General features: G+C 43.2%; 1 protein-coding gene across 4 annotated transcripts in view; it reads right to left on the reverse strand.

Moving 5' to 3' along the window:
- STAU1 (staufen double-stranded RNA binding protein 1) overlaps positions 1 to 26640 on the reverse strand; it is a 383483-nt gene that overhangs the window by 183830 nt on the left and 173013 nt on the right. For all 4 annotated transcript variants that reach the window (XM_078651853.1, XM_078651856.1, XM_078651855.1 and 1 more), the window contains 3 exons: positions 24382 to 24594; positions 6044 to 6187; positions 5794 to 5940 (listed from right to left, as the gene is read on the reverse strand). In XM_078651853.1, coding sequence (XP_078507979.1) covers positions 5794 to 5940; positions 6044 to 6187; positions 24382 to 24594 — 504 coding nt within the window. The remainder of the gene's footprint in view (positions 1 to 5793; positions 5941 to 6043; positions 6188 to 24381; positions 24595 to 26640) is intronic.

Below are 26640 nucleotides of genomic sequence, written 5' to 3' on the forward strand. Positions count from 1 at the left end.
GCTCTCTCTCAATATCGCTCTCTCTCAATATCGCTCTCTCTCAATATCGCTCTCTCTCTCTCAATATCGCTCTCTCTCTCTCAATATCGCTCTCTCTCTCTCAATATCGCTCTCTCTCTCTCAATATCGCTCTCTCTCTCTCAATATCGCTCTCTCAATATCGCTCTCTCTCTCAATATCGCTCTCTCTCTCAATATCGCTCTCTCTCTCTCAATATCGCTCTCTCTCTCTCAATATCGCTCTCTCTCTCTCAATATCGCTCTCTCTCAATATCGCTCTCTCTCAATATCGCTCTCTCTCTCTCAATATCGCTCTCTCTCTCTCAATATCGCTCTCGCTCTCTCAATATCGCTCTCGCTCTCTCAATATCGCTCTCTCTCTCTCTCAATATCGCTCTCTCTCTCTCTCAATATCGCTCTCTCTCAATATCGCTCTCTCAATATCGCTCTCTCTCAATATCGCTCTCTCTCAATATCGCTCTCTCTCAATATCGCTCTCTCTCAATATCGCTCTCTCTCAATATCGCTCTCTCTCTCAATATCGCTCTCTCTCTCAATATCGCTCTCTCTCTCAATATCGCTCTCTCTCTCAATATCGCTCTCTCTCTCAATATCGCTCTCTCTCAATATCGCTCTCTCTCTCAATATCGCTCTCTCTCAATATCGCTCTCTCTCTCAATATCGCTCTCTCTCTCAATATCGCTCTCTCTCAATATCGCTCTCTCTCTCAATATCGCTCTCTCTCAATATCGCTCTCTCTCTCAATATCGCTCTCTCTCTCAATATCGCTCTCTCTCTCAATATCGCTCTCTCTCTCAATATCGCTCTCTCTCTCAATATCGCTCTCTCTCTCAATATCGCTCTCTCTCAATATCGCTCTCTCTCAATATCGCTCTCTCTCAATATCGCTCTCTCTCAATATCGCTCTCTCTCAATATCGCTCTCTCTCAATATCGCTCTCTCACTCAATATCGCTCTCTCACTCAATATCGCTCTCTCACTCAATATCGCTCTCTCTCTCTCTCAATATCGCTCTCTCTCTCTCTCAATATCGCTCTCTCTCAATATCGCTCTCTCTCAATATCGCTCTCTCTCAATATCGCTCTCTCTCAATATCGCTCTCTCTCAATATCGCTCTCTCTCAATATCGCTCTCTCTCAATATCGCTCTCTCTCAATATCTCTCTCTATCAATATCTCTCTCTATCTCTCTCAATATCGCTCTCTCTCACAATATCTCTCTCTCTCTCAATATCCCTCTCTCTCTCTCTCAATATCCCTCTCTCTCTCTCAATATCCCTCTCTCTCTCTCAATATCCCTCTCTCTCATAACAAACAGGAACAGCTCTCTATTTGATCTCATCCTTTCTTACCGATAGAGAGCAATTGTGACGCTGGTGATGGAGCAGGGGTTCGAAAAAGAAACCTGCTCGATTTGATACCCCCATAATACGTACTAACAGTAAGAAAATTAAAAACTAACATGCACCGTACATAAACATTTGGGAAATAGCTTTGGGCACATATGCACTAACATGAAATAATATATGAAAGAAACTAAAAAGTATTTGCAGAATGCTTTGGTGAAAATGAAATAAATACATGACTAGGCCGCATGTGCACTTTGTAGTTGCATGCCACATCTTGCTTTTAAACAAAGCATAATGCTGCTTTCTGCTTTACGCTTATGCTCGGTAACTGTAATAAGGTAATAGTGCAAAGGTGGGTGGTAAACAGGTATGGTTTCATTATTACATAATTAATGAACGTTCTTATTTCATTTGCTTCAGTGTGCTGGAAAAGACGGCATCTTTGCTAAATTGGCTAAAGTGGGAGGGGTAAGCAGAGGAGTGAGTCCGATCTGCCAGAAGCAAGGCAGATGTGCTGGGCACTGCAGAGAAAAAAATACGAGTTGAATGCCAAGATGACGACTGACTGCCAAATGCCATAACCAGTCGTGGACCTGGAGAAACGTTCTGCAGATAACGTTAAATTTATGAATAAAAGACTGTCTAAATGTAACATGTTTTGAAATTGTGAGAATGAGCTATGACCCAAACATTGGGAAGGAATTTAGAACAATAAATTAACTAAAATGCATGTGAAGTCACCATGGTGTGGCAAAGCCACCTCCCAAGCCCATCAATCCACTTCCAAGTTTTGGGAAAGTTTGCAATAAATGTGGGATGTTCAAGTCAGTTTTAGGGTATAATTGGGGTACCTGTAGGGGTGTGGTTTACGCTTAGGCTGGCAGGAGAGAAAGAGGGGAGATGCGTCGCTGTCCGTCGGTTTGCAGAGAGGCCTAGCTGTTTCCAGACCTGTCCTGTTCCTGCCCCTTTTAATCTTTGTTCCCTGATCCTATTTCAGGGAACCCCATCATCTCCTAGGCCGAGGGGGAGGTTTTCCTACAGACCAATAGGTTTGTATTCTGACTCTGGTTCTCACATACAAATTGAATTGCAATGTATTTTCATATCTGAATCTCTTGCCACCTATCCACTCCATTATTGATATATATGAACGTATTATTATTATAGATGAAACTATTATCTCTTCTTCTATCCCTTCAGTTAGGTGTATTCAGTTTTTGCATATGATCATGCCAAAACATTCGTTTCTTAATCTATCCACTACTTCATGCATAATGTCATTTGCTTTGGAATGAGTTTGTAATCATTTGATGTTCGCTGATGTTGATCACTCCTTTTGTGAGTTTCCATTATTTGCACTTGTGAGTGTATGCATTGAGCGATTCTGCATTTTCTATAAAATAAAGCTACATAACTTTACTGAGTGTCCGTGGTTATTTAGTTAACAGTAGGGTTAATTTAATGGGACAACCATGATCATCAACTATTCAACTAATTGGTCCATCGACCAAGTGGATGAAAGATGATTATGTGACGAAGGGAAACATATATGCTGACCAAATTGCACGTTTTGTGCACAAAACTCAATGGCTTTAAACCGATCAGTTGAGGAAATACCGAATGCCATCTTCTGCTTACAGCAACATTTGAAACTTGGGAAGAAGTTCTGCAGATGCAGGAAGAAGCAAGTGATGAGGAAAAGGAGAGATTGAACAAAACCGGTTGTAGCAAAAGAGCAGAAGATGAACTATGGGTCTATCTTGATGGGAGACCAGGGCTACCAGAGTCTTTACTTTCCCACATGCCCAGAGTTTACCATGGAATTGCACATGTTAGAAGAGAAGCAATGATCAGATTCTTCAAGCAGTCATGGTACAACCCAAAGTGCAGGGCCATTGCAGAGAGCCTTTGCCAGAGGTGTATAGTAGGTCAGCAGCAAATTCCAGCCAGAAAGACAGTTGTTAGTCAGGCAGGGGATGGCATTTCCTTTGTCTGGGGAAGCCTTGAGTTGCATATCAAAGGCAGAATAGCCATTTGAAGCTTCCTGCCTTGATATGCTGATCACTTAGCCATCCTGCTTGGAGGAGGATGCAACACCTACAACTGGAGCAGGCATTGTTTTTGCCCTCAGAGAGCGCATAATCTCACCTTCAAGGGGTCAGAAACCTGACATCACAAGGGCATATCTGCTCATGCAGATATGTTCACACATGTAGTATAGTGCACACTGCCTTAGGGATATAAGGCCTGCTGAAGGGGTGACTTACCTATACTGCATGCAGTGTCTGCAGGCATGGCACAGAGGAGGTGTGCCAGGTCATTTCTTCACTTTTCTCTGCACCATGGCAAGCAGCCTGCACTGGCAGGTTGCATGTTTGTTCTGAGGGGTGCCAAACGGTAGCACAATACCTGCTGTAACCCTTAAGGACCCTCTTTAGCCTCCTTGCCCAAAGTACCATGGGTACCACTTACTAGGGACTAACAGAGGGTGCTAAAGGTATTGCCAATTAGGGGGGAAATTGTAAAGTTTTGAGGAAATATCTGGCACTGGGGACATGGATAGCAGGAACCCAGTGCAATTCTGACAAAACTGCATCAGATACCCGGCACAAAGTGGGGGTTTTTCCTACACACGAGTGTCTTGTTTTAGCATGGTTTTTGTAAAACGTTATTGTTGTGGTAGTTGTCGGGTCCTCAACATTATAACAAACATTGACAAAAAGCAAAAATATCTTTTGGTCTCAAAAAGCACACATTGCCACACTAGCTCCTGGCCCTGAATGGAACTTCTTTGTTTGGCAATGTATGCTCCTTGTGAAAGAGCAGAATGCTTTCATTCACAGTGAAACCAGACAGAGAGCGTTATAAGAAAAACAAATGGACTTGGTTAATGCCAGACCTAATTAGAGGCCCAATTCTTAAAGAAAGTAACAAAAGTACACCCATAGTATATGTCCTTGCATTACTGCAGATTTACGGGTTTTATGAATCCACAAGCATTTACAGAAGTAGGCCAGGAAATCGTTCTCCTAGAAAATATTTGTGAACTGCATTTTAACGTAAGCCACAGTCCAATATGCATGTGTAGATGTGCTGACGCGAATATCTGTTGAGTGTTTACAAGTTCACCTTCCCTGCAACCACTTTTTTCCGCAACTCTGGAAGACATTTTACTTCTGCCTTTGTCAGGAGTACATTTCCAACCTTTTTCAGTATGGAAAAAAAATTAAGAGCTGATGAAAAACCCCTAAAACATGCAAGTTAGTAGGTTTGCAAAGATTAAAAAAAAACTCAAAAAGGCATTCCAACCCTGGAACTATTTCGCATCACTAACTCCAGCCCCAGTATGTAGATCGGCAGAAAGGTCGCAAAATAAGGGAATTTCTTGTATTAAAACTCCATTCATAATCAAAGAGGCTATTATCAGAGCTCCTATATAATGAAATTGCTGCCATAATTTGTAAAATGTGGCACCAAAGGGACAAGTGAATTTTTATACAGGACACATAGATTCATGAAACAACCTTTCCCAGGGACACGTAGATATTTTATTAAATTACACACCCCTTTTTGAATCTCACCTATTAAACCAAGACCCATCTGGCTTCCTGAAGGAGGGATGCAACACCTCAGGCTTAAGGCAACAAGTTGTTTGATACCTTGGGAGTATATACTTTGGTTGCAAGGGCAGCTGAGGAGTCAGTGTGTAATCCTGCAGTCACCAATAAGGCGAGACTTTCCACGCACTGTAAAAATGACAGTTTCACATTCAGAACATGAGAAATACATGTGCTGCCCAAGAAGTATGCTGCACCCTGCCATAAGGCTCGGTAGGCCTGCCATAGAGGTGACTTGCACATATTTCAGAGGGCCATTTGGCTTTGCAATACCTTTAAATGCCAAAGTCAGACTTGCAGTTTGAAACTGCTTCAGATGTCCGAAATGGTGGACCGGCAGACTCATTTTACCTTTGTCACACCCAGGATGGCACAACCAGTGCTGCAATCCCCAGAAGGACCCTCTAACTTACATGCCGTTGGTACCATGCACTAAGGACTTACAGCTAGGTTAGGCTAGGACAACTGGATATAACCAATGTAACCTACACATTTTGAGGTCAGGACACTTTCACAGAGGTCTGGTTAGCAGGCATAAGTGTACTCTAAGTCGGAAAACCAACAGCATCCGTCATAAAACATGGGGGTGACCTTACAAAAAGAGGCATTTCCTTATAAACTCTTACCCGTATGATTATAGGAGTCAACATCACAGAAAAAAGGATGCAAATGGAATGGTATCTTTAATAGGCTTATATGTATGCTCGACATGCACCACTTTAGCCTGATTAGGAGCACTGTTGTTGTGAAAGTTAGCAACCAAAGTGTCATCGCCTACAGTAATCTGTGACGTAAACATTACCAGTACCTTTTCTTCAGTCTTTAATGCTGGCTTTGGTGGCTGAGGTTGTGGCACCTTGAAACCTAAAAGCTCCAACATATTTTCTGCAGCGTTGCGCTTTGCTACTTTTTTATTGGTGCCGTTCCCTTCAGCAGTGTGTGAACCTACTTTTACCTTTAAAAAGGAGAGGGAAAAAAGGAAAATAAGGATTAATAATGTACGAGTCAAACTAAAAATAACAGGAATACCAAAATGGTTTCAAAACCCGTTTACAAACCTGCATAACAAACTCTCTGCGCCTTGGAAGCCCACGTTCGGTGATGAGCATGTACTCTGGCTCTTTCTCTTTCTTGGCTTGTTGTATTTGAGCAAGTCTGCTAATTGGATTCATTCCTTGACCATACTCTGGGCTGGTTTGGAGCTAGAGGAGATTTGTGAAATCACAATTAATAAGCATACAAACATACCAATGTCAATAAGTGCCTCAGACAAATTACACATCGCAATCTGCTAATGGTCTTTATTGCAAAAGAGTCCAGAGCTACACCTAAAGCATATGTTCAACAGACCCAGAATACCAAAATCTTGTTGGGTAATGAGCTACTAATTACATGCATTTTAAATAATTACTCTGCAATTCCAAATCCGTAGAAAAGGGATATCCACACAGGCAAGAAAATGCATGAAATGTGGTACAATTAGAATGATTTTGAGTTCAGAGTAGCGAACATTACTAAGTATGCCATCCATTAATACATCAGTAAATGCTTACGATCCATCAAACAATAGAAAATATCCTTTCCAGTTTCAACCATGCTCTCTGGGTTAATTGTAGACACAAACATCAAACTGCCATCAAGGAGGACACTGTAACAGCACACAAACTCCTGGGTCCACACAGCGTCCACCTGCCCATTTAGCCTCCATTCACACCTCTACTAACCAATTATCACAAGCTATCCATCAACCAACCACTAACGTGCGCAACCAAACCTGCCAAACATACACAAAGCTCATGTGATCTCTCAAGTTGATGCAAACCGACTTTACCCAGACTACCATATCTCTACTTCTGGTCCTCCTTCCATTAAAAGGAATCCTTCTGACATATCCAACAATAACATATACCTTTCCTACAGAAAAGCCTCAAACCTTATTGCATGAAGAATACAAAACAAAAACAAGCACCAACAATCGTTATATGGCCACATAAACAACAATTAAACACATGGGCAGTGAAACAAGTGAGCAACAAATCTACACATATAATTGTATCAGGCTTTCCATAGCAAATATAAATAGCTGCTGAACACAGAAAGCCAAATTCTTCTAAGTGAGCTTAGTTACAGTTATTACCGATATGTGGGGTGGCTTTTATGAAGTTACAGTGTGTAAGAAAGTGGGTTTCTGTTGCAGTACCTCCCACTTTTTGCCTGCCTTGTGATGCAGTTTTGACAACTAAACAGATTCCCAGTACCGGTGTTCTTTCCCTAAAACTCTTACCATATTTGGCACAACTTCAGACACCCCCGTACCCCCTGTAAGTCGTTAGTAAATGGTACCCCTGTTTACCTAGGGCATTGGGAATGAAGAGGGTCAACTAGGGACCATTCACCAAGGCAATGCAAACTGCCACTGCAGCCAGCATGCCATGGTGCAGAGAAAAACAACAAAGTCGACATGGCACACAGCCAGTGCTGCTTGACATGCCACACAGGCAAAGGTATAGGTAAGTCACCCCTCGAGCAGGCCTTACAAATCCCAAGGCAGGGTGCACTGTATACTTATGGGTGAGCTTATCTCCATGAGCACATATGCCCCTAAATTATTAAAGTCTACTCTTAATATTGTAAGTGCCAGGGAAGCCATAGAGAGTACATGGGCTGGAAACTCGTGTTTCCTAGCACCATGATGGGTTCACTGAACCCAGGAGTGTTTGGTACCAAACAACTCCACTAAATAAACCCACACAGATTCCAGTGTTTGAATTATTCGAACCTCAGGGATGCCCCCTGAAACCCTACAAACCTTGGTGTGGTCTCAGACTGGCTTTAGACAGCCTGCCACCGCAAGACATGGTTTTGGACCCATGGGGGGAGAGCCCTTGCTCTACAAGGCTATAAACAAAGAGATCCTGGGTGGAGGTGTCACACCTCCTCCCCCTGGCAAGCACACAGTGCTCGAAAGGGAAGCTTCAAAGGTCTTGCCGCATTGGTAATGTGATCCCAGACTCTGCTGCTAGAAACAGACTGCAGGCCCCAGTTCAAACACCCACTTTTGGCAGGAGAACTGGCGGGAAAACTAAGTGAAGACAGGAGGTGTGCCCCCCCCTACGCTAACTCCACCTCCTAGGCGCTGGAGGCGCAGTTGTGAGAAAGTGCCCTCTTTCTGCATTTTGCCCGCACTTTTTGCTGAATTGCTGAGGTATTTTGAGTGTGCCCTGGGCTCCTGCTAATCAGGTACCCAGGGCCTATGTTCTATCCCTAAAACTGCATAAAAGCCTAAATCTAATTGGCATCACTGGTCACAGGACAACATCTGGTAAGATGTACCACAGGTACCCAGGGCACTGTGACCAGAGAAGGATTCAAAGGGCTGCAGCACTTATTCTGCCACCCTTATAGGTCCTGTACCCCGACACTTACACAACGCCTTTGTAGGCTGCGTGTCTTGGTGCAGAACAAAGCCTCAAAAATGTCCTTAACGCTTCTGACCTCACTCAAATATGCAACAGCCCGACACATGACAAAGGCTCTATCCTCGACCTTGTCATCTCCAAAGAAGGCACCATTCAACTTGACTCTATCCAACCTTGTGACTGGTCAGACCACCATATTATCACATTCCTCATCAAGGAAAACGTTAAACGCATCCCGGTGCAATACTCCATGCCCAAAGTTTGGAAAAGAGACTTGAGGAAACTCAATCCAAACTCTCTACCCCCTAACAGCTGCAATCTCCTACTCCCCCCTACCGACGTTACTGATGTTCAGTACCTAACCGACCACTATCTCAACTCCATGGCCTCAATAATCCATGAGGCCGCTCCAATGCAATTGAAAAGAGTATCCACCAAGATATCCAACCCTTGGTACAACGGGAGTCTCAATGAAGACAGACGGGCTATGCGAACGGCTGAGCGCACCTGGAGATCAGCTCCCTCGACATTGCACCTAAAAACTCTGAGGAAAAAGAGAAACGCATACTTCAGGAAAATAAAACACTCAAAGTCAGAGTTCTTCAGACTCCAGCTAGACCAAGCAAAAAACCGTCCAAGTAAACTGTTCGAGCTAATCCGATCTCAATCTAAGGAACAACCCCCAGCTGTCGACATTATGAGCATTACTCCTTCCTGTGAAGATTTCGCGGCTTTCTTTAACAAAAAAACTGACAATATAAGGAGCGACCTCCTCAATGACGCAAGCCTTTACTCAATACCCAACTGCATAACACCCAATAAACTAAAAAACAATGCAACATGGTCATCCTTTGACACCTACTCTGAAGAAGAAATTGACAGAATACTCAGCACCCTTTTATTTTTATTTATTTATTTCAAAGGTTTTATATAGCGCTGCTGGACCCGGGAGTATCAGAGCGCTTTACATGATAAATAAACAGGTTATAATACAATTGGAAATGAGCAGAAAAATTCAAACAAGATATAAACATTGCGTTAAATGAGTGCAGGGGGCAAAAGAACTGAGGGATATAAGAGGTGACAGGGACTAAAAATTAGAGAGAGAGCGGGGGAGAGGTGAGGGCGAGTGAGTGAAAAAGGGGGAGAGGGGGTGGGTAATAATAGCAAATCAGAGCATAGAGGTAGCGAGTAGGGACAAAATCAGTAACCTTAAGAACCCCAATATTTATTGAGGAGGAGAACTTTGAGTCGTTTTTTGAAGAGAGGGTAAGAGGGGTTACAGCGAAGATCCTTGGGGAGTGAATTCCAGATTGTAGGAGCATTGCCAGAGAATGCACGTGATTGGGTCTTATTACATTTTAGTTTAGGAGGGATAAGAACAAGGGAGTTAGTGCTCCTCAGGGACCTGGAGCACCCTGCTTTCTGTAGTTTGCTCGAAAGGTAGGAAGGGGTGTTTTGGTGAAGAGCTTTGTGCGTGATGCAGGCGATTTTGTAGGTGGATCGACCTTCGATTGGGAGCCAGTTTAGGTTTTTTAGAACAGGGGAGATATGGTCAAATTTTTTACAGTCAGTAATAAGTCTGGCAGCTAGGTTGAGAACAGATTTAATCGGTGCTAGGTGGACTTTAGGGGTACCAGCAAGAGTGGCGTTACCATAGTCAATCCTAGACAGGACAAGAGATTGGACAACGATTTTGAAATCATCTGCTGGTATGAAGGGTTTAATTTTTTTGAGGTGATGAAGGGAGAAAAGAGCACTTTTGGCTGCGTTTTTGATGTGGGGAATGAGATTAAGGTTATGATCAATGCTGATACCTAGGGATTTGACAGAGTTAGAGGTGGAGAGGGAGCAATTAAGTGCATTGATATCATTGATCCAGAGTTGAATGGGAATGGAATTATTTTTGGGAGTGAAAAAGATGATTTCAGTTTTTTTAGGATTAAGTTTGAGATGATTAAGATGGAACCATGATTGGACTTTAATCAGGGTGTCATTGATGTGGAGGATGTCATTGTGGGATTTAATCCTGTAGTATAGTTGAGTATCGTCGGCATAGAGGTGGTAACTGATTTTGGCTTCATTGAGAATGAGGGTGAGTGGTTCCATAAAAAGATTGAATAGGGTTGGGGAAAGGATAGACCCTTGAGGTACACCGAGTGAGACAGGTTGGGGTTTGGAGAGGCAGTGACTGAGCTTGATTTGTTGTGATCGATTTTGAAGGAATGAAGAGAACCAGTTGAGTACAGTGCCTTCAAAGCCAAAACGATCTTTGAGGGTGTTAAGAAGGGTGGGATGGTGGACAGTATCGAAAGCGGCTGAGAGATCGAGGAGGATAAGTAGTGAGGATTCGCCTTTGTCTAAAGATCGATGAATGTCATCTGTAATATTGAGCATAGCAGTTTCAGTGCTGCACCCCTTTCTAAAACCAGATTGGAAAACGTCAAGGAGATTGAAGAGGTTGATATGGTCATTTAGTTGAGACAGGACACATTTTTCGAGGGCTTTAGAGAGGAGGGGAAGGTTCGAGATAGGGCGAAGATTGTTTAGGTCATTAGGGTCAGCGGTGGGGTTTTTAAGAATGGGGGAGATTTGGCCTAGCTGAAGGGAGGGAGGAACACAGCCAGTGGAAAGAGAGGAGTTGATGATATCGGTCCATAAAGGGGCAATGATGTATTTGAGTTCCTGAACTAAATGGGCAGGGAGAGGGTCTTTAGAGTGAGAGGAAGGTTTGAGTTTCGAAATGATTTTGATGATAGAGGATTCAGATATTGGACTGAATTCGCTCCATAGAGCCTTGTTTTTAGAGAGAGGATCAGTCTGAGAAGTGTCGAGAAGGGGTAAAGCAGGGAGGGGTTGAGATGAGTCGAGATGCGGGAGAGAGGAGGACAAAAGTGAACTAGGAATGTTCGGGAGGGTATGTTGGTTGGGGGAAGGTTGTTGACCGAGAGGGGGGGGGGGGGGGGAAGAGAAAGAAAGTTCGATGTTGTTGACTTTATTCGAGAAGAAGCTAGCAATTTCTTCGCATCTTTCAACAGAGGCTGTTAAAATAGCCTAAAACCATCCAATCACCTCACTGACCCTTTTCCTGCTAACGCCGTAAAAGACTTCACCCCTTTGCTCCTCCCACTCTGGACTAAATTTATCAATAGCTCACTTCAACAAGGAACCATCCCTGACTCCCTCAAAGTTGGACAAGTTACACCTTTACTGAAGAAACCAACAGTCGACCCCACTGATCTAAACAATTACCGTCCGATTATCAACATTCCCACTCTCGCCAAACTTTTAGAAAAATGCGTCCAACTACAACTGACAAAGCACATAGAACAGTTTGATCTCCTCAGCCCACATCAATCAGGCTTCCGAGCAGGGCACAGCACTAAAACAGCTATAACTCACATAATTGACGACGCCCTCCAAATTTTAGATCAAAATGATACCTGCCTCCTCATCCTCCTTGAACTCTCTTCAGCATTCGACACAGTGAAACATGAGAACTTACTCGAACTCTTAAACACAAGAATGGGCTTCTCTGGGACTGTTCTTCGTTGGTGCACTTCCTTTCTACACAACCGGTCTCAAAAATTCAAGAGCAAAAACTTGATGTCCTCCCCAGTACCGGTATCGTTAGGTGTCCCTCAAGGATCCTGCCTATCCCCTACTTTGTTCAACCTAGTTATGGAACCTCTCACCACCCTGCTACAAGCATCCAATGTACACTTTCACATGTACGCCGATGACACTCAACTATATCTCAAGTTACAATCCCCCAAAGACATCTTACGTCTGAACTCAACGATCATAAGCACCCAATCTTGGCTGGCCGATAACCACCTCAAACTCAATGCTATGAAAACTGAGTTCCTCCTAATCTCACCTCCCACGAAAATATCTTCCGCACAAACATGGCTTAAGCACCTAACAGCACTCAATGTCCAACCGACCATCGTGGATTCAGCAAAATCTTTAGGCATAACACTTGACACCAACCTCAACATGCAGCAGCATATCAGCAAGGCAACTAAGGGGGCGAACTTCCAAATAAATACCTTGAGGAAACTTAAACCCTTCCTCCCAGCAAAAGACTTCCAAACCGCAGTACAAGCACTAGTCATCCCTCGCATAGACTACGGCAGCGTGGCCCTCTGCGGCCTCCCCCTAACTACAACTGCACCCCTCAGAGTGTCACTAAACGCGGCAGCAAGACTCATCACTGGATCTAAAAAACATTCGCATATCTCCCCTGACTTTAAATCCTTGAACTGGCTGCCTCTTGAAGCCAGAATACACCTGAAAATTGCCTGCATGACGCACAAGGCTATACACCTGAAATCACCCGGCTACCTCACTCATAAGTTGACAATTTCCGGCGGGTCCAGAATCACCAGAAGTACAAACAATCTTCTGCTGAAACCTCGAAGATTCCGGAAGGAAAAAACCTACAAACGCTCCTTCTCAGGAATGGCGCCTAGGATCTGGAACGCACTCCCTCCTGAAACCAGACTCATCTCCTCCACTCTTCTTTTTAAGAAAGAAGTCAAAAATATCCTTATGGCTAAATACACTTGAACAACTACGTTTGATTTACAATGCGATCAGTATTACCGGTCCGATTCCCATGCACATATGTTTTTATTTGTATTAGGCTAAAGTGTTTAGGTTCTTGCTCCCTCATATCTGTATTATTTTCTATTTTTGTATTATCTACATTGTTTTGATGACCTATGTTCCAATTATGCCATGCTACCTCATACCTGTAATATATGTAATATTTTTACTATCTACATTAACTTGATGACCTACCTTCCTACTATGCTCCCTTGTTTCCCTACCCTTCCACCTGCCTTTGTAAAGCGCTCCGTTATCTGCAAAGATCTTGTTCGCGCTATATAAAACTTTCAAAATAAAAATAAATAAAATAAATAAAAATGAGCCAACATGGCACACATCTGTGTGCCTATATGTGTGCCATGCCTACAACCCACTGCCCTGGCATGGATCCGTCACCCTTCTAGCTGGGTGCACTATACCAGCGGTGAGGGTACAGGTGCATGAGCCCTGTACCACTACAGTGTCTAAGTCCATGTCTGCTGACCGAAAGTGGAGGAGTTACCACCGGTGGCTGTTGCTGGTACTGTTGGCGTACACAGTTATGGTTGTTGCGGCTCTATCGCCCTCCAGCTGCTTTCTGCTTCGGCTCTAGCCGGTTTTCAGCCGCAGCTTTTCGCTTCGGCCGCTGTCACCGTTATCGCCGCTACCGCTGCTGCTGACAGCGCTGTTCATTGCGGTGAAGCTGGACAGCTGAGCGGTGCGGCAGACGGCTCGTGGATGCTGGTGGGTGGCTTGTGGGAGGTACGGCAGCCCCCCCCTGCCTCAACTAGAGGTCTGTGCATGGTGGACGCTGATTCAGTTAAACAACGGAGAGGCGGACGGCTGGTGGCAGCGGCACCCCGCTGACTCAACTATAGGGATCGTGCCCTGAGCAGAGGGCATACAATTTAAAGGCCCTGGGCTAAAAGCTCAACTGAGGCAGCCAGGAGGCAGGAGGTGTGCCGCATGGTGCTGCAAAGCAGGGCAAAGGGGTAAGAGCTGTGGAGCTGTTGGGTTTACCTGCCCGCTTGCTTATGCTTGAACTTGCTTTAGCATAGCTGTACATTGCCGCATAGAGGGTCACTATAGCAAAGCGGTTACAGCATAAAAATCATTCCAACATGGAAACAGCGCTTGTATACATTAAAAAGCTCCTCTCCTAAAGTAACTTTTGGTATTTTGTAGTTTGCAAGTGGAGCCATAGGAGATAGTGCTTGTACAAATTGAAAAGCTCATCTCATAGCGGACCTTTTGGAATTTTGCAGTCTCCAAGGGGTGTAACTGTAGACAGGGAGTAAGTCGGAAATTGGGAACCTCTTAAAGGTTCTGTTGTGTGTTCTCTGACGACTTGAAATTGCACTGTGAGATCTGGGCGTGTGAGAGGTCAAGTGCAACCGTCCTTTCAAGAACAGCTACAAAAAATGGCGAAAGAGCGGCTAGGAAAAAACTAACCCATTTTAAAAAAAGAAATCCCCAAGAGATGATTGAGATAGGCGACAAGAGTGTACCTGAAAGAACTGGGTCAAGCTCAAACTCAAGCCCCAGGGCTCCTATGAAGGGTATGGGGCTAATTAGTACCCCATCCTCTATAAAAGTAGGGACCAACTATTCCCAGCTTAGTATTAAGGATTTCGTTATGCAGAAGGGTGTCATCAAAAAAGAGTAATGGTGATGTTAATTTACCCCCCGTGTTGGAAAATGCGAATAAAGACCAAGCAGAATTTGAGGACTCCATACCTCCCGAGGAGATGAGTCAGTGGAAATCAAGTACTCAGCCCTATACAATCAATACAACAAGTTCAATTAAGCCAAGATGTACCTGTGGCGAAACAATTAACGCACAAAATGGTAGTCAACGCCCAAGTTCATGCTGCCCTAATTAATGAGTACATAAAGGAGGAGTCTCAATGGAAGACGCGGCCTGGTGTAAAGGTTGAGCAGTCAGCGGTTATTTCTTTGGACTTATCAAGCTGCACTATGCCCTTGAATGTTAGTGATGCATCTGTTACCTGTATGGGGGATGGGCAGGTTAACAAAGTGTCCCAAGACCTTTTGATTACTGGGATGCCCGTGTTTGGGGCTGATAAAAAAGGCGAGAATCTAGGAATGCTGATTTTAAAGATAATAAATGATAAGAATGTTACGTTTATTTGGTTCAGAGAAATGTGGTGATGATTAGGTACCGGTCCAGTTATTGGATGACCGGGCAATTTTAATTCCGGTAAAAATGGATAATATAAGCAATCCTCAGGGTGTTCACATCCTAGGACAAGCTGATATTTCATTGAATGCTGCAGATCCTATTCTAGGTCAGCCTGATAATTCACTGAGCCCTGCGGATCTTTCATTTTTGGAAAAATCATACGTTTTAACCAAAGTTGATGGTCAAGTTACAAAAAACGAAAATACAGCTGACATGGGTGTGTGGAAAAGTTTGCTTAATACCATGAATGTTATAACGGGTGCACTTAGACTTCCACTCAACTAAACTTGAAATTCAGGTTGATTTGTTAAATACTTTAGCAGTCTATGTGGCCGGTATTGACTCGAAATTGCAAAACCTGACAGGTTTGTTGGTTAAGGCCCAGGCTGAGGTTACTGACCAATTGATAAGATGTACATGTTCTCATATGTTGGACAAAATGTCTGAGGTCCCAGAAATTTTAGGCTCTCATGTGAAAGAAGTTAAAAAAACAGCAGGGAAATCAGTTTTGGATAAAAGCTTGGTTTGTACAAAGGAAGGGGACGATAGTGTATATTTTGAAAATAAGAAGCTGCAAGATGTTGAGGCGAACGTGGGTTGTGATAACTCGGGGCAGCAAAAGGATGTAGACGGGGAGGCCGTGGTCAGTAAGTGTCTAGATGTATATGTAGATGATAGCCAGGTCTCCAATGGACCTAAGAAAGGCAAGCCACTACCCACAGCCAAACCCTTGTGTATAAGTCCAGGGGAAGGTATAAATGATTGTCCTCCGTTATCTAAACGTTCAAGGAAAAGGCTGCGGAAAGAGTGGAATAAGGCCAGAAGTGCAGTTGCGCTAGCAGCTACAGCAGCAAAGTCTAGGGAGTATTACCCTATATTTAAACCAGCCATTAAGAAATGCCTACCGCAGGTCACCTTTGTAGCAGGTGGGTATTCTTCTATAGCACTGCCGTTCTCTATGAGGGATAACGATCAGGGACCTATAAATGGTAATAATATTGATGTTCCCAAACCAAATGATATAATAAAATCAGATTTGGTGGACGTCAATAAGGAATGTGTGATAAAATTGGATAATGAACCCCATGGGTTAGGACGTTTGCCCATAGATCATGTTGTTGATACACAGAATCGGTCAAGTATGGTAGAAATGCTAGAATCTACTATTGCCCAGAGTCAACCCCCACTACAAATATTTCCTAAATCTATTTTATCTAAAGAAATTAACTCTGGTTCATAAGCCCCTTGTGTGGCAGACAGGACTATAGTTGTATAAACAGGGACACCAAATTAGTTGTGCACCCATTGTATGAATCTCAGGGATCCCAGGATAGCCTCAACCGCGAATAACTATTGAAAATCATTTCAACTATCCCTGATTTAGCATTTATTAAATCCTCTGATTTTGTGTCAGTACAATTTAGACAGGTACAGCAAAACACTCTCGGGAGTCCACTATTACAACTTGGTCCTGGAGTGATATTGTCACTAAGATTTTAGGATCCAGGTTGAATATTATGGACTGTGGAATCGTGGTCGAGATCTTGGCAGGTGTACAATATCCCCCGATCTTGAAGGTACTGGCCCTTAAGATGGATATTGGTTGTAAAATTGTTGAAAGTAAAAAGTCCAATCCAGTGCTTAGAGGTGCAGTGGGTCCATCAAATAACCAATCTTGCAGCTCTGGTTTGTTGACTTCCAATCCTCAGTCAGGGGGTCGTCTTTGCGAGTGGTACCTAAAAACAATGTGCGAATGGAGGACTGGTCTGGGTTGCCAGCATCATTGGCAAAGGTGCCCGGTGGAGACAGTAATTGAACAACCGGAGCTATTGAAGATAATATAAATGAAATAAGTCTATGCTCCGGGAATGTCCACGGTCTACATCAATTATTGTCTGATCCAGATACAATATCATTTTTAAATTCATTTGCATTTTTATTATTCCAAGAAACATGGGGTGAACAAATGACTAATTTGTCCGGATTTAATTAATATAGTATTCCGGCAGTAAAAGCCAATAAATTTGGCCGTGCAAAATGTGGACTGTCGTGCTATATTGCGGCTAGTTTAAACCTAGCTGTGGAAGTGGTTAGATTTTAATTTGGGTTGGTTACAATGCTTTGTGGTAAATACCCCTGAGTTAAGGTTAGTTTTTCTTAATGTGTACCTGAGTGCTAGCAAAAATAAGTCTGCACAGCTGTATATCCTTCGGGATGTTCTGAGTGTATTAATACTCTAATATCCAGATGTTGGCTTAATAGTATCAGGTGATTTTAATTTGCAATTATTTCGGTATTCAGAATCCAACTATAAATCAGGAGGTTTAGCTAAGGATTGCTGTGACATTATGTCCGAGGCTGGAACCAACCAGTTAAAAGAAAAATCTAGATCTACACCCACATTTAAGAACTCTAAGCTAGGTTCAATAATCGATTATACATTTATTTCAGACAATTTGAGATTACATTTGTCTGAATATAAGGTAAACAGCCGGCCAGAAAGTGATTACAACCCCCAGGTTGTAAAATTTAATTTTTTGGTAGAATGTCTTCTAAAATCGAAGGATCTTCCCAACACGGCATGTTCTGCATATAACCTGATGAGGCTGGTATCGAATTTAGCCAAAAAGGAGGATATTATGCAAACACCTGAGGCATTGATTAAGGAAAGTGATCAGGGTATCCAGGGTGACATGAATATGATTAATAAATGGAATTTTATCACAGAGTCTATCGTGGGGAAATTTTCAACTGGAAAGACTAGGAAAACTAACACCAATCTGAATATGCATTAAATATGGTTGTCCCCCAAACTATTAAAAATAAAGAAAGTACTCAATAGAGCTGTCTGTGAGGCATACGCCCGTACATTTTATCAGACCTACCCAGTGTATAAAGAAAACCTGAAGGAACTTAAGAAGATCTACAAACAAGAAATATAGAAAGCAAAACTTAAATATCAAACTGGGCTATGGAATGGCTTACTATCCGCCACTAAGCAAAATAATGCAAAACATTTTTTGGCGGTTATTAATAACCTTGAAAGGGGAGGCTGTAGGGCTTTTTCTGTAAATATACCTGAACCCAGTTGGGTAATGTTTCTAACCAATTTGTATGGTGTATCGGGTCGGGTGGGAAAATATCCAGACAGGTTTGCTTTAGGTGTGGTAAATAATATATCACTAACTAATGCAGGGAATGGAGAGAGTCTCGATTTGAACTCTAATGATCATGTTATTGATTCTAGTCTTGATCCAAATGTCCATTTAGAAATTCCAAGCTGTAATCAAGTATTGACCCGGTTACGCGGGCTGCGAGCAAATGGAGCCCCGGTACCTAATGGGCTTCTGAATGCCCTGTTTCGTGCTAATAATGACCTGTGGGCCGGCATTTTGCATAATTTATTTAGGGAAGTTTTCACATTAGGGGTTGTTCCTAGGTCATGGCAAGGTAGCATAGTGCAACCAATTTATAAAAGCGGCCCAGTGTCAAACTTCGCTAATTATCGACTAATCTAGTTGACCGATGTCAATGCAAAGGTGTTTGCTTCTTGTCTACTAATAGAATTGGAAGACTGGGCTATGAAGGAGAGTATTATCGCATTTAATCAGACTGGTTTTCAGAAAGGTCAATCCACTATCACTAATTTGTTGGATCTAACCTTGCTAGCGGAGAATGCGGTCTTGAATAAACAAAATTTATATATTGCTTTTATTGATCTTAAGGTAGCCTTCGACTCTGTGCCTTGAAATTTATTTTGGAAAAAATTGTCAGATCTGGGAATCTCAAAGAAATTGCTGAAAGCTATTATACTTCTGTATACCAACACTTGGGTTCAAGTTAAGATTGGGGAGGGTAATTCCTTTTATCAAAGAAGATTAGAACATATAATGGCCTGAAGCAGGGCTGTGTTCTTGCCCCCTGCTTATTTAATTTATTTTTATCAGACCTTTCTCAGCATTAGGATGTTGTGAATGGGCATGTCCCTAGGATAGGGGGGGGGGGGGGGGGGGGGGAGTGCAAATTAGCTACCTCCAGTATGCTGCTGATACGATTCTTGTGAGACATACCCCTATCTGCCTACAAAGACTTGTTACTGCCTTTGATGATTATATACAGCAGAATGGCCTTGAACTGAATGTTAAAAAAACTAAAGTGATGAAAATTGGTGTAGTAAAATAGAAGTTTAATCCCTGGAAGGCCAGAGCCGGCACAATTGTTATTGTTAAGACGTATAGATACTTAGGGGTGATATTTGACAATCACATGTCTTTTAAATTTCACCTTAAAGATCTAAGGGCCAAGGCTGTGACATTGATCCATGCTTTTAAATGTTTAAAGAAATCACTGAACTGTCAATCATATGCGTTTATTCTTAAAGTAATCAAAGCCAAGTTACAAGCTTCCCTTAATTATGGTTCCCCGATTACTAGACGAAAAGATGTGAAGGTGCTTGACTTACTGATTGTTAAGGTTTTTAAAGCAACCTTTGGAATTGCCAGGTCAGTGTGTCAAGCAGCAATTAGATTGGAATTCGGTCTTCAAAGACCATGCCTGGTATCAAAAGGACCTTTCCTAAAATGTATGGCTGCATTGTCAACATAAGCCCCTGCATCCATAGGGAATATTTGTTGGCAAGAAATTGATGAATCTGCTTACACGGTTAAATGGAGAGCTTATATTTTAATGCAAAAACAAAAAGCATATTAAAGTTGAATCGTTTAAATTGGATAAAATTGCATTAGCTGAGAAAAACTATGCATGGTGATCAATTCATACCAATCCCCGCGTGTTCAGCCGTTTTGAAATGTTTTCTTTTCTATAAAGTTTAAAAAAATGTTTTAAGGCTACGTATGTGTATAAACCCAACAAAGGAGGGCTCTCCATCTTGGATCAAACAGTGGCCAGATTCTATTTGTAGATTTTGCGGATGGCCACAGGAAACTTGTACATAGAATATGTGTATCGCCAAAGTTGATTAATCTTAGACGTTTAGTTTTGAGACCTTATTTTCTGATGAGTGGCGTGATATCTGCCCGACAGGCATTAATCAGGTCATTGTCTGGTGAATCGGTTCCATTACTATGTCAACTGGTAAAATTTTTAATGGCAGTTGAAAAATGTCCAATATAGAGCAGATCCCCTCTATTTTTATGGCCTTCGTGCCATTAGTTTTAACGGCTTATCAATTTTATTACTTAATTTTTGTTGCAACAGTATTAATTCGAAATGTAACAATAGCTGGGTTATCATCGCAGCAAACTGATGCATTTTTTGCACATTAGCACTTTGAAAGGAAGGGGAACTTAATGTTTATTCGTCCGAATATTTCTCTGCTATATCCATGGAAATAGTATGTAAAGCACACCGTCACTTTAAAATGTATAATGTGCAATAATATTCTGTCATTAACGATGCAAGGTGGCTAGATTTGGGCTTATCGATAAGTTGTTAAATTGTATTTATGGGACAGTTTTTTGTATTATGTGATGAGATGTTTTGTTTATAATGCAAATGTGTTTTTCTTGGCGACATAAGATGTTGTGATTGCAATGATTTTAATTAATCAAGCAATAAAGATTATATTTCTCTCTTTCAAGTCCATTCTTAGACATTGTAAGTGAGGTGCTGCCATTAAGAGTATATGGTGCTGGGAGTTTGTCATTACAAACTCCACAGCACCATAATGGCTACACTGAAAACTTAGACGTTTGGTATCAAACTTCTCAGCACATTAAACCCACACAGATGGCAATGTGGGATTTAATGAAAATGCACACAGAGGGCATCTTCGAGATGTCCCATGAAAACTAGCCTACCACTAGAGTCCAGGCTGAGTGGCTGCTTTCAGCTGCCACCACCAGACATGTTTGTGGACCCCTGGGTCGAGAGCCTGCTGCTCTCTGGGGCCTGAAACAATGCACATCCTGAGACGACGTGCCAAGCCTCCTCCCCCAGGATGGGCAGGGTTCACGAAGGGGAAGCTTCAAAAGCATGCCACCTTTGTCGGCTTCCCCAGGCCACTTGCTGCTCTCAGCAACTGGTCCCCACTGGTTCGGACCCCCAGTTCGGGCGGGAGAAACGGCGGGAAAAACAAGTGAGGAAGAGATATGTGCCCAACTCTGCCAACTCCACTCCTCGGGTGGGGGAGGCGAGGTGAAGCACAAGTCTCAGTCCATGCCATCTTGAAGATGGCGGGACTCAGCCAACCAGGGACAGGCTTATGCCTCCCTCCCACCGGTCGGTGGCATAATAGGGGTGTACCCACCCCAGGGAAGGGACCCAGTCCCTGCCTTTTACCTACCTCTAATGCCACTAAATCTAGTATTTAGGGGCACCCCTGAACCTTGCTTCCTCAGACCAGAATAAACTACAATAAGAATAAGAAGGACCAAACAGCCGTGCAGCAGCTAACAAGAGGAAGACGACCACTGACTTGGCCTCAGCCCTACTGGCCTTTCTCCCCCTCGTACTTGCTTCTGCGAAATCCCGGTGTGTCCTACATCCAGCAACCTCGAAAACCCTGGGGTACCTGCCTGCCTTCAACTACAAAGACGTTGTCTCCCGTGAACACTGGATTTGTTCATCTGCAACCTCTGGCTTCGGCCGGACACCGGGGTTCCGCCCCACTCTGCACCCGCCGTCCACGGCCCGAGCGGGCAAACACCACGAGGAGGTCACCCCGGGGATCCTGACTGAGATCCGGCGAACCCTGACCAGCCTCAAGCCACCAGCCAACGCCTGCAGCCTAAATTCAGAAGGTCCCCCCCCCCCCCAGCCCCAGGTAGGGTGCAGCGGGCAGGCTGGCAGGGTTGGCGCCAAGTCAGTTGCGCTTATCAGTTCTCAGGTAGGCAGTCTTCTTCGTCCACCACTTCTTTTTGTCAGTTGAAAACAGTTGAAATCATAAGTCCTGGTAGCAGGGAGGTCCCCTAAATACCCAATTTAGGGGCATTAGGGGAGTGAGGGGTAGTGGCCAATAGGTTACTTACCTCTGGGGGTCACTCCACCCCCTAGATGACCACTTCCTTTGGGGAGTGGGCATCATGCTGTCCCAAATTCCAAGACACACAAGATAGTGGACTCCTATCTTTGTGTTCACTTCAGGCTGTCTACCCTAGTGTGTTCAGCCTGGCAGTGCGACACGTCAGATGGGCCCAGGAAAGGGGTGGCATTTCCCCGGGCTGGGGAGGTCTTGGGTCAAAGATGGCAGAAGCCTTTGAAGCCTTATGCCTTGATATGCTGATTCACTAGCCTTCCTGGAGGAGGTAAACACCTCCTGCCAGAACAGGCATAGTTTCTGATCTCAGAGAGCGTGGCTCTCACCTCCTAGAGGTTCAGAAACTCTTCTGTGGTGGCAGGCTAGACTGAACCAGTCAGCCAGTAGACTAGAGGGCTAGTAGGGTTCATGGGTACCTCTAAGGAAACCACTGAGTGCAGGTATTAATAAATTAATGTATGGAATCAGCATGGGTTTATTATTTACGAGGTGTTTGAGATCAAACACCATATGTTTCAGTAAAGTCATTATGTAGCTGGGAAACTCGCTTGGATCAGTGCTCAGTACATAGCTTAAGATGGGTTCCCTGTTCAGTGTCAGTAATGGAATTGGCCAACAGGGGCATATCTGCTTATGCAGATATGTCCTAACATGTAATATAATGCACCCTGCATTAGGGCTGCAAGGCCTTCTGTGGAGGTGACTAACAAATATAAAATACAGTGATAGGGGACATATGGCACAGGTGTGTGCCATGTCGTATTTTCACTTTTTAGAGCACCTTGTCAAGCAGTCTGCAGTGGCAGTCTATACGAGTTTGGTACTGGACCCCTTACAGAGGTACAAGATATGCGGATATTCCTAGGGAACCTCTTTAGCGCTTATGGCCTGGGTACCAGGGGTACCACTTACTAGGGACGTATAGAGGTGCTAAAGGCCTAGCAAATTAGGGAATCATTGACCAGTTACATTGTTTTAGGGAAAAAACACTGAAGTGTACTGAGTTCCTGCTAACCAGGTTGCCAGTCAAAGTTACATCAAACACCAAGCAAAAAGGGAGAGGGTTGGGGCGGAGGGGCTACTGCAACAAAAGTCCAGTTTCCATTACTCACCAACTATAGTACAAAACAAGATGTCAAGAACAGCTATCATGCATTGTGACTAGGTAACAGCACTGAACACGCAATCGGAGTCTATAAAGGTTCTCTAAAACAAATGGTTATCTGTGAGAATACAATGCAAAAAAATGTAAGAGAGAGAATTCATGGGACTTTGACGTAACGTGCCATTCTTTTACAGTAATTTAAACAAATCAAATTTACTATGTGGATCTTACCAGAGCGCACACTGTCTGGTTGCAAAACCAAGAACTTCAGGAACCAAGAACTTGCAGGGGCTTACCTCTCGCCCACTGCTTACCACTATTTGGCTTTATTGCCAGTCTCATTGCTTGCTTCTTATTCAATGGCTTTACTTGTCCAACTTGTTTGTCCCTCCCCTCCGTAGTGGTCTCTTTACACCCTCGACTGTGACATTTTTATTGTACACTTTTTGCAAACTACTTTTTTCTTTTAGTTTCGGTAGTCCATCAGAGCATTGTCTTCCAGTTCACTCCCTCTTGTGTTTCTCTCCCTCCACCCGCTCTTTACACACTTACTTGTGGCTGCTCGCTCATCCCTGTTTTTCACCCCCGCCAGCGCTCCATGTTGCAGTCTCCATTGTGTGCTTCTCCCGACCCATGTTGCTTTCTCCCTCATGCTCCCAGGCACTTCCTTTTCCTGCTCCAACCCACTCCCGCTCCACTGTTCTTCTGTTACCCACCGTTGCTATTCTTTAAAAATATATGTATATTTTTTTGGGGGTGGACTAAGCAGCAGACTGCTGCTGAACCTCTACAAAACTCCTTTTGCATGCTTAGTATTTTCGATCTGAGTGTTTTCCACCATCTTAGAATACTGAACAAAAGATAAAAGAAAACAAAGACCCTTGGCAACACATGGCAACACATGCCAACAAGAATGATGAGACCAACAGTGGCCACATCACTGCGCTTTGTTTTTTTTGTTCAAAACGAAACAGGATTGGCAGTAGGTCCCAAAGGTGAGAACTATTACCTTTGCTAATGCTAGCTTTCCTTTAGTTATGTAAGAAAATGAAAATTATACAGAATGTATCTTTTCTTACCTTTACTATTGATTTTGTTTTCTTTTTTATTCGTGGCTTCATTTTCTCAATTGTGGGAAGTGGTGGTAATTTCCGTAGCTCCTCTAGTACTGCTATAGCAGCATTTTTCTTTGAGATCTTTTTACTTTTTCCTTCGCCCTCCCCCATAAAGTCGCCCACAGATACTTTAGTTACAAAGCTCTTCATGTGGGGAGGGCCAGTCTCTTTAGTAACCTATTTCCGGAAGGGAAAAAACAGAAGGGTTAGTAGTAATTTCTACAGTGAAATTACTATTAGAGTAAAAATATTTTTTATAAAGGGGTCAAATAATGCCATAATGATCTTGTAATATGCACAATCTGAAATATAGGATAGAATACAAAGATCTAGCTGAAAGACAGCACACAAGGAATGTCAATCAAAGTCAAAATACAAACTAGTTGCATAAACGAGTTACAATTTCATTTCATTAGACAAGAGATTCCCTATGGGAAAAATCAATTATATTAACCATTCACTGACAAAGCTGATCATAATCAACAACACTCATCTAAGTCTGGGAGGTGGGATATCAGAATAAAAATATCAATGTTACCAACAAGAAAATGTTTTCTAAACCGTCACACCACTTCCAAATTCCAACCTATTACTACACAAAGCAAAGAACCGGGCTAAAAACACTAATTCTGGTCAAGTCAAGTAGGTTTACTGTGTATGAATTAAATCACCACAATACCCCAAAAATACACACCAAAAAATTATTCATAGTCAAAATATTACTTACCTAATTAAATGGACTTTAGAATGTACTGTACAGTCAATTCATTCCCATTGAAATTAACAAGACCTTCTGCGTGAAGCACTATATGAATTCCAACTAACTACGTCCACATTCCAACAAACATTCTGCTAAAATTTTGATTACACATCTCCTATATTTGGGATAAACTGATAACATAGTATCGTATTTTTGTCCTTTCTTTTTTTTTTTAATAAAGCAATACTCCAAACACTCCTTAGCTGTTCTCATGCCCTTTTTTTTGTTGCAGAGTTTTATATAGCGCGAATTAGACCCGGACTAAACCGGGTATCAGAGCACTTTACATAGCACCAGTTACGTTACACAAGGACACACATTCGTTTTGTTAGGCACGGGGAGATTAAGTGATTTGCCCAGAATCACAGGAGGTTTAGCGACATTACCGAGACTCGAACCGGGTTCCCCAGGTCGGAGGTCGAGCGCCCTAGCCGTTTGGCGTATAAGGGCATAACGAGTCCACTCCTCATATGGGTCGAACCAGAACAAATGCACAGTCGATGAAACACATATTTCGTACACCAGCCGCTTAAACAACCAAATGTACATTAGCAGATCTTCATAGTCCATAAAATCCTGATGTCTTTAGTGGTAACAAAAACAATTGAAAGCAGAGGTATTCCTCCCCCAGATGGATTAGCAAAGGTCTAGACAAATACAGTTGTGAGCCACAAGTATTACTGCACAAGTTACTTACCTTCGGTAACGATATATCTGTAAGAAACAGTAGTTCGTGTTAGATTCCTTACCTTAGAATATCCCCAGGCGTCAGACTGGATCAGGAAAGTTTTCATCAGCAGTACCCCTGCGTGTTGCTAGGCATCGTCTGCGGCTCCGCGTCAGTCATCGGCGTTGTGATCGCCGGCATGACGGAGTACTGGGACGCTGCCCTCGCGCACTGTCAGTTCTTCTTTTTTCCGCGCCAGCAACCGCAGATCCGGGAAGAGCAGTACTCCAAACAATCTTTGACTAAGTGGACTTTTCACGGAAACTTGCCCAAAAGCGATACTGGGATTTGGAGTGTGATCGTGAGGACCTCTTTATGCGCTTTGCAACGTAGAGTCACATCTCCCAGTGTAGGGAAACCTTTGTGTGCATGACGGCATAACTGTTGCATTATTTATAGTCGTGCACAGAGCTCAAGCACTAGGTACAGACCTTGTGCGTGTCTGAAACACAGTTTCCTGCAGTCCTGGCACAGCTTGAATCCTGTTTTCAGTGAGGACATTTCTCCCTGAAACACTGTAAAACAATCCGGTAACCCAACAAGATAGCAGAGCTCCAGACCCAGGAACAGTGCAGAAAGAAAGGGCCCGACATTGGGTGCAGAGGGGTGGCACTTCGATGCAGATCAGACCCAACACTTCTGGGGCCGTAAAGAGCCATGCAATACCACCTACTGGCAAGGGGGAGCACTGCTGAGGAATTATCCGGGTTCAGTGTGACACCTGGGAATATTCTAC

The sequence above is a fragment of the Lissotriton helveticus genome, chromosome 7, assembly GCF_964261635.1.
Source record: "Lissotriton helveticus chromosome 7, aLisHel1.1, whole genome shotgun sequence".
Lineage (NCBI taxonomy): Eukaryota > Metazoa > Chordata > Amphibia > Caudata > Salamandridae > Lissotriton > Lissotriton helveticus.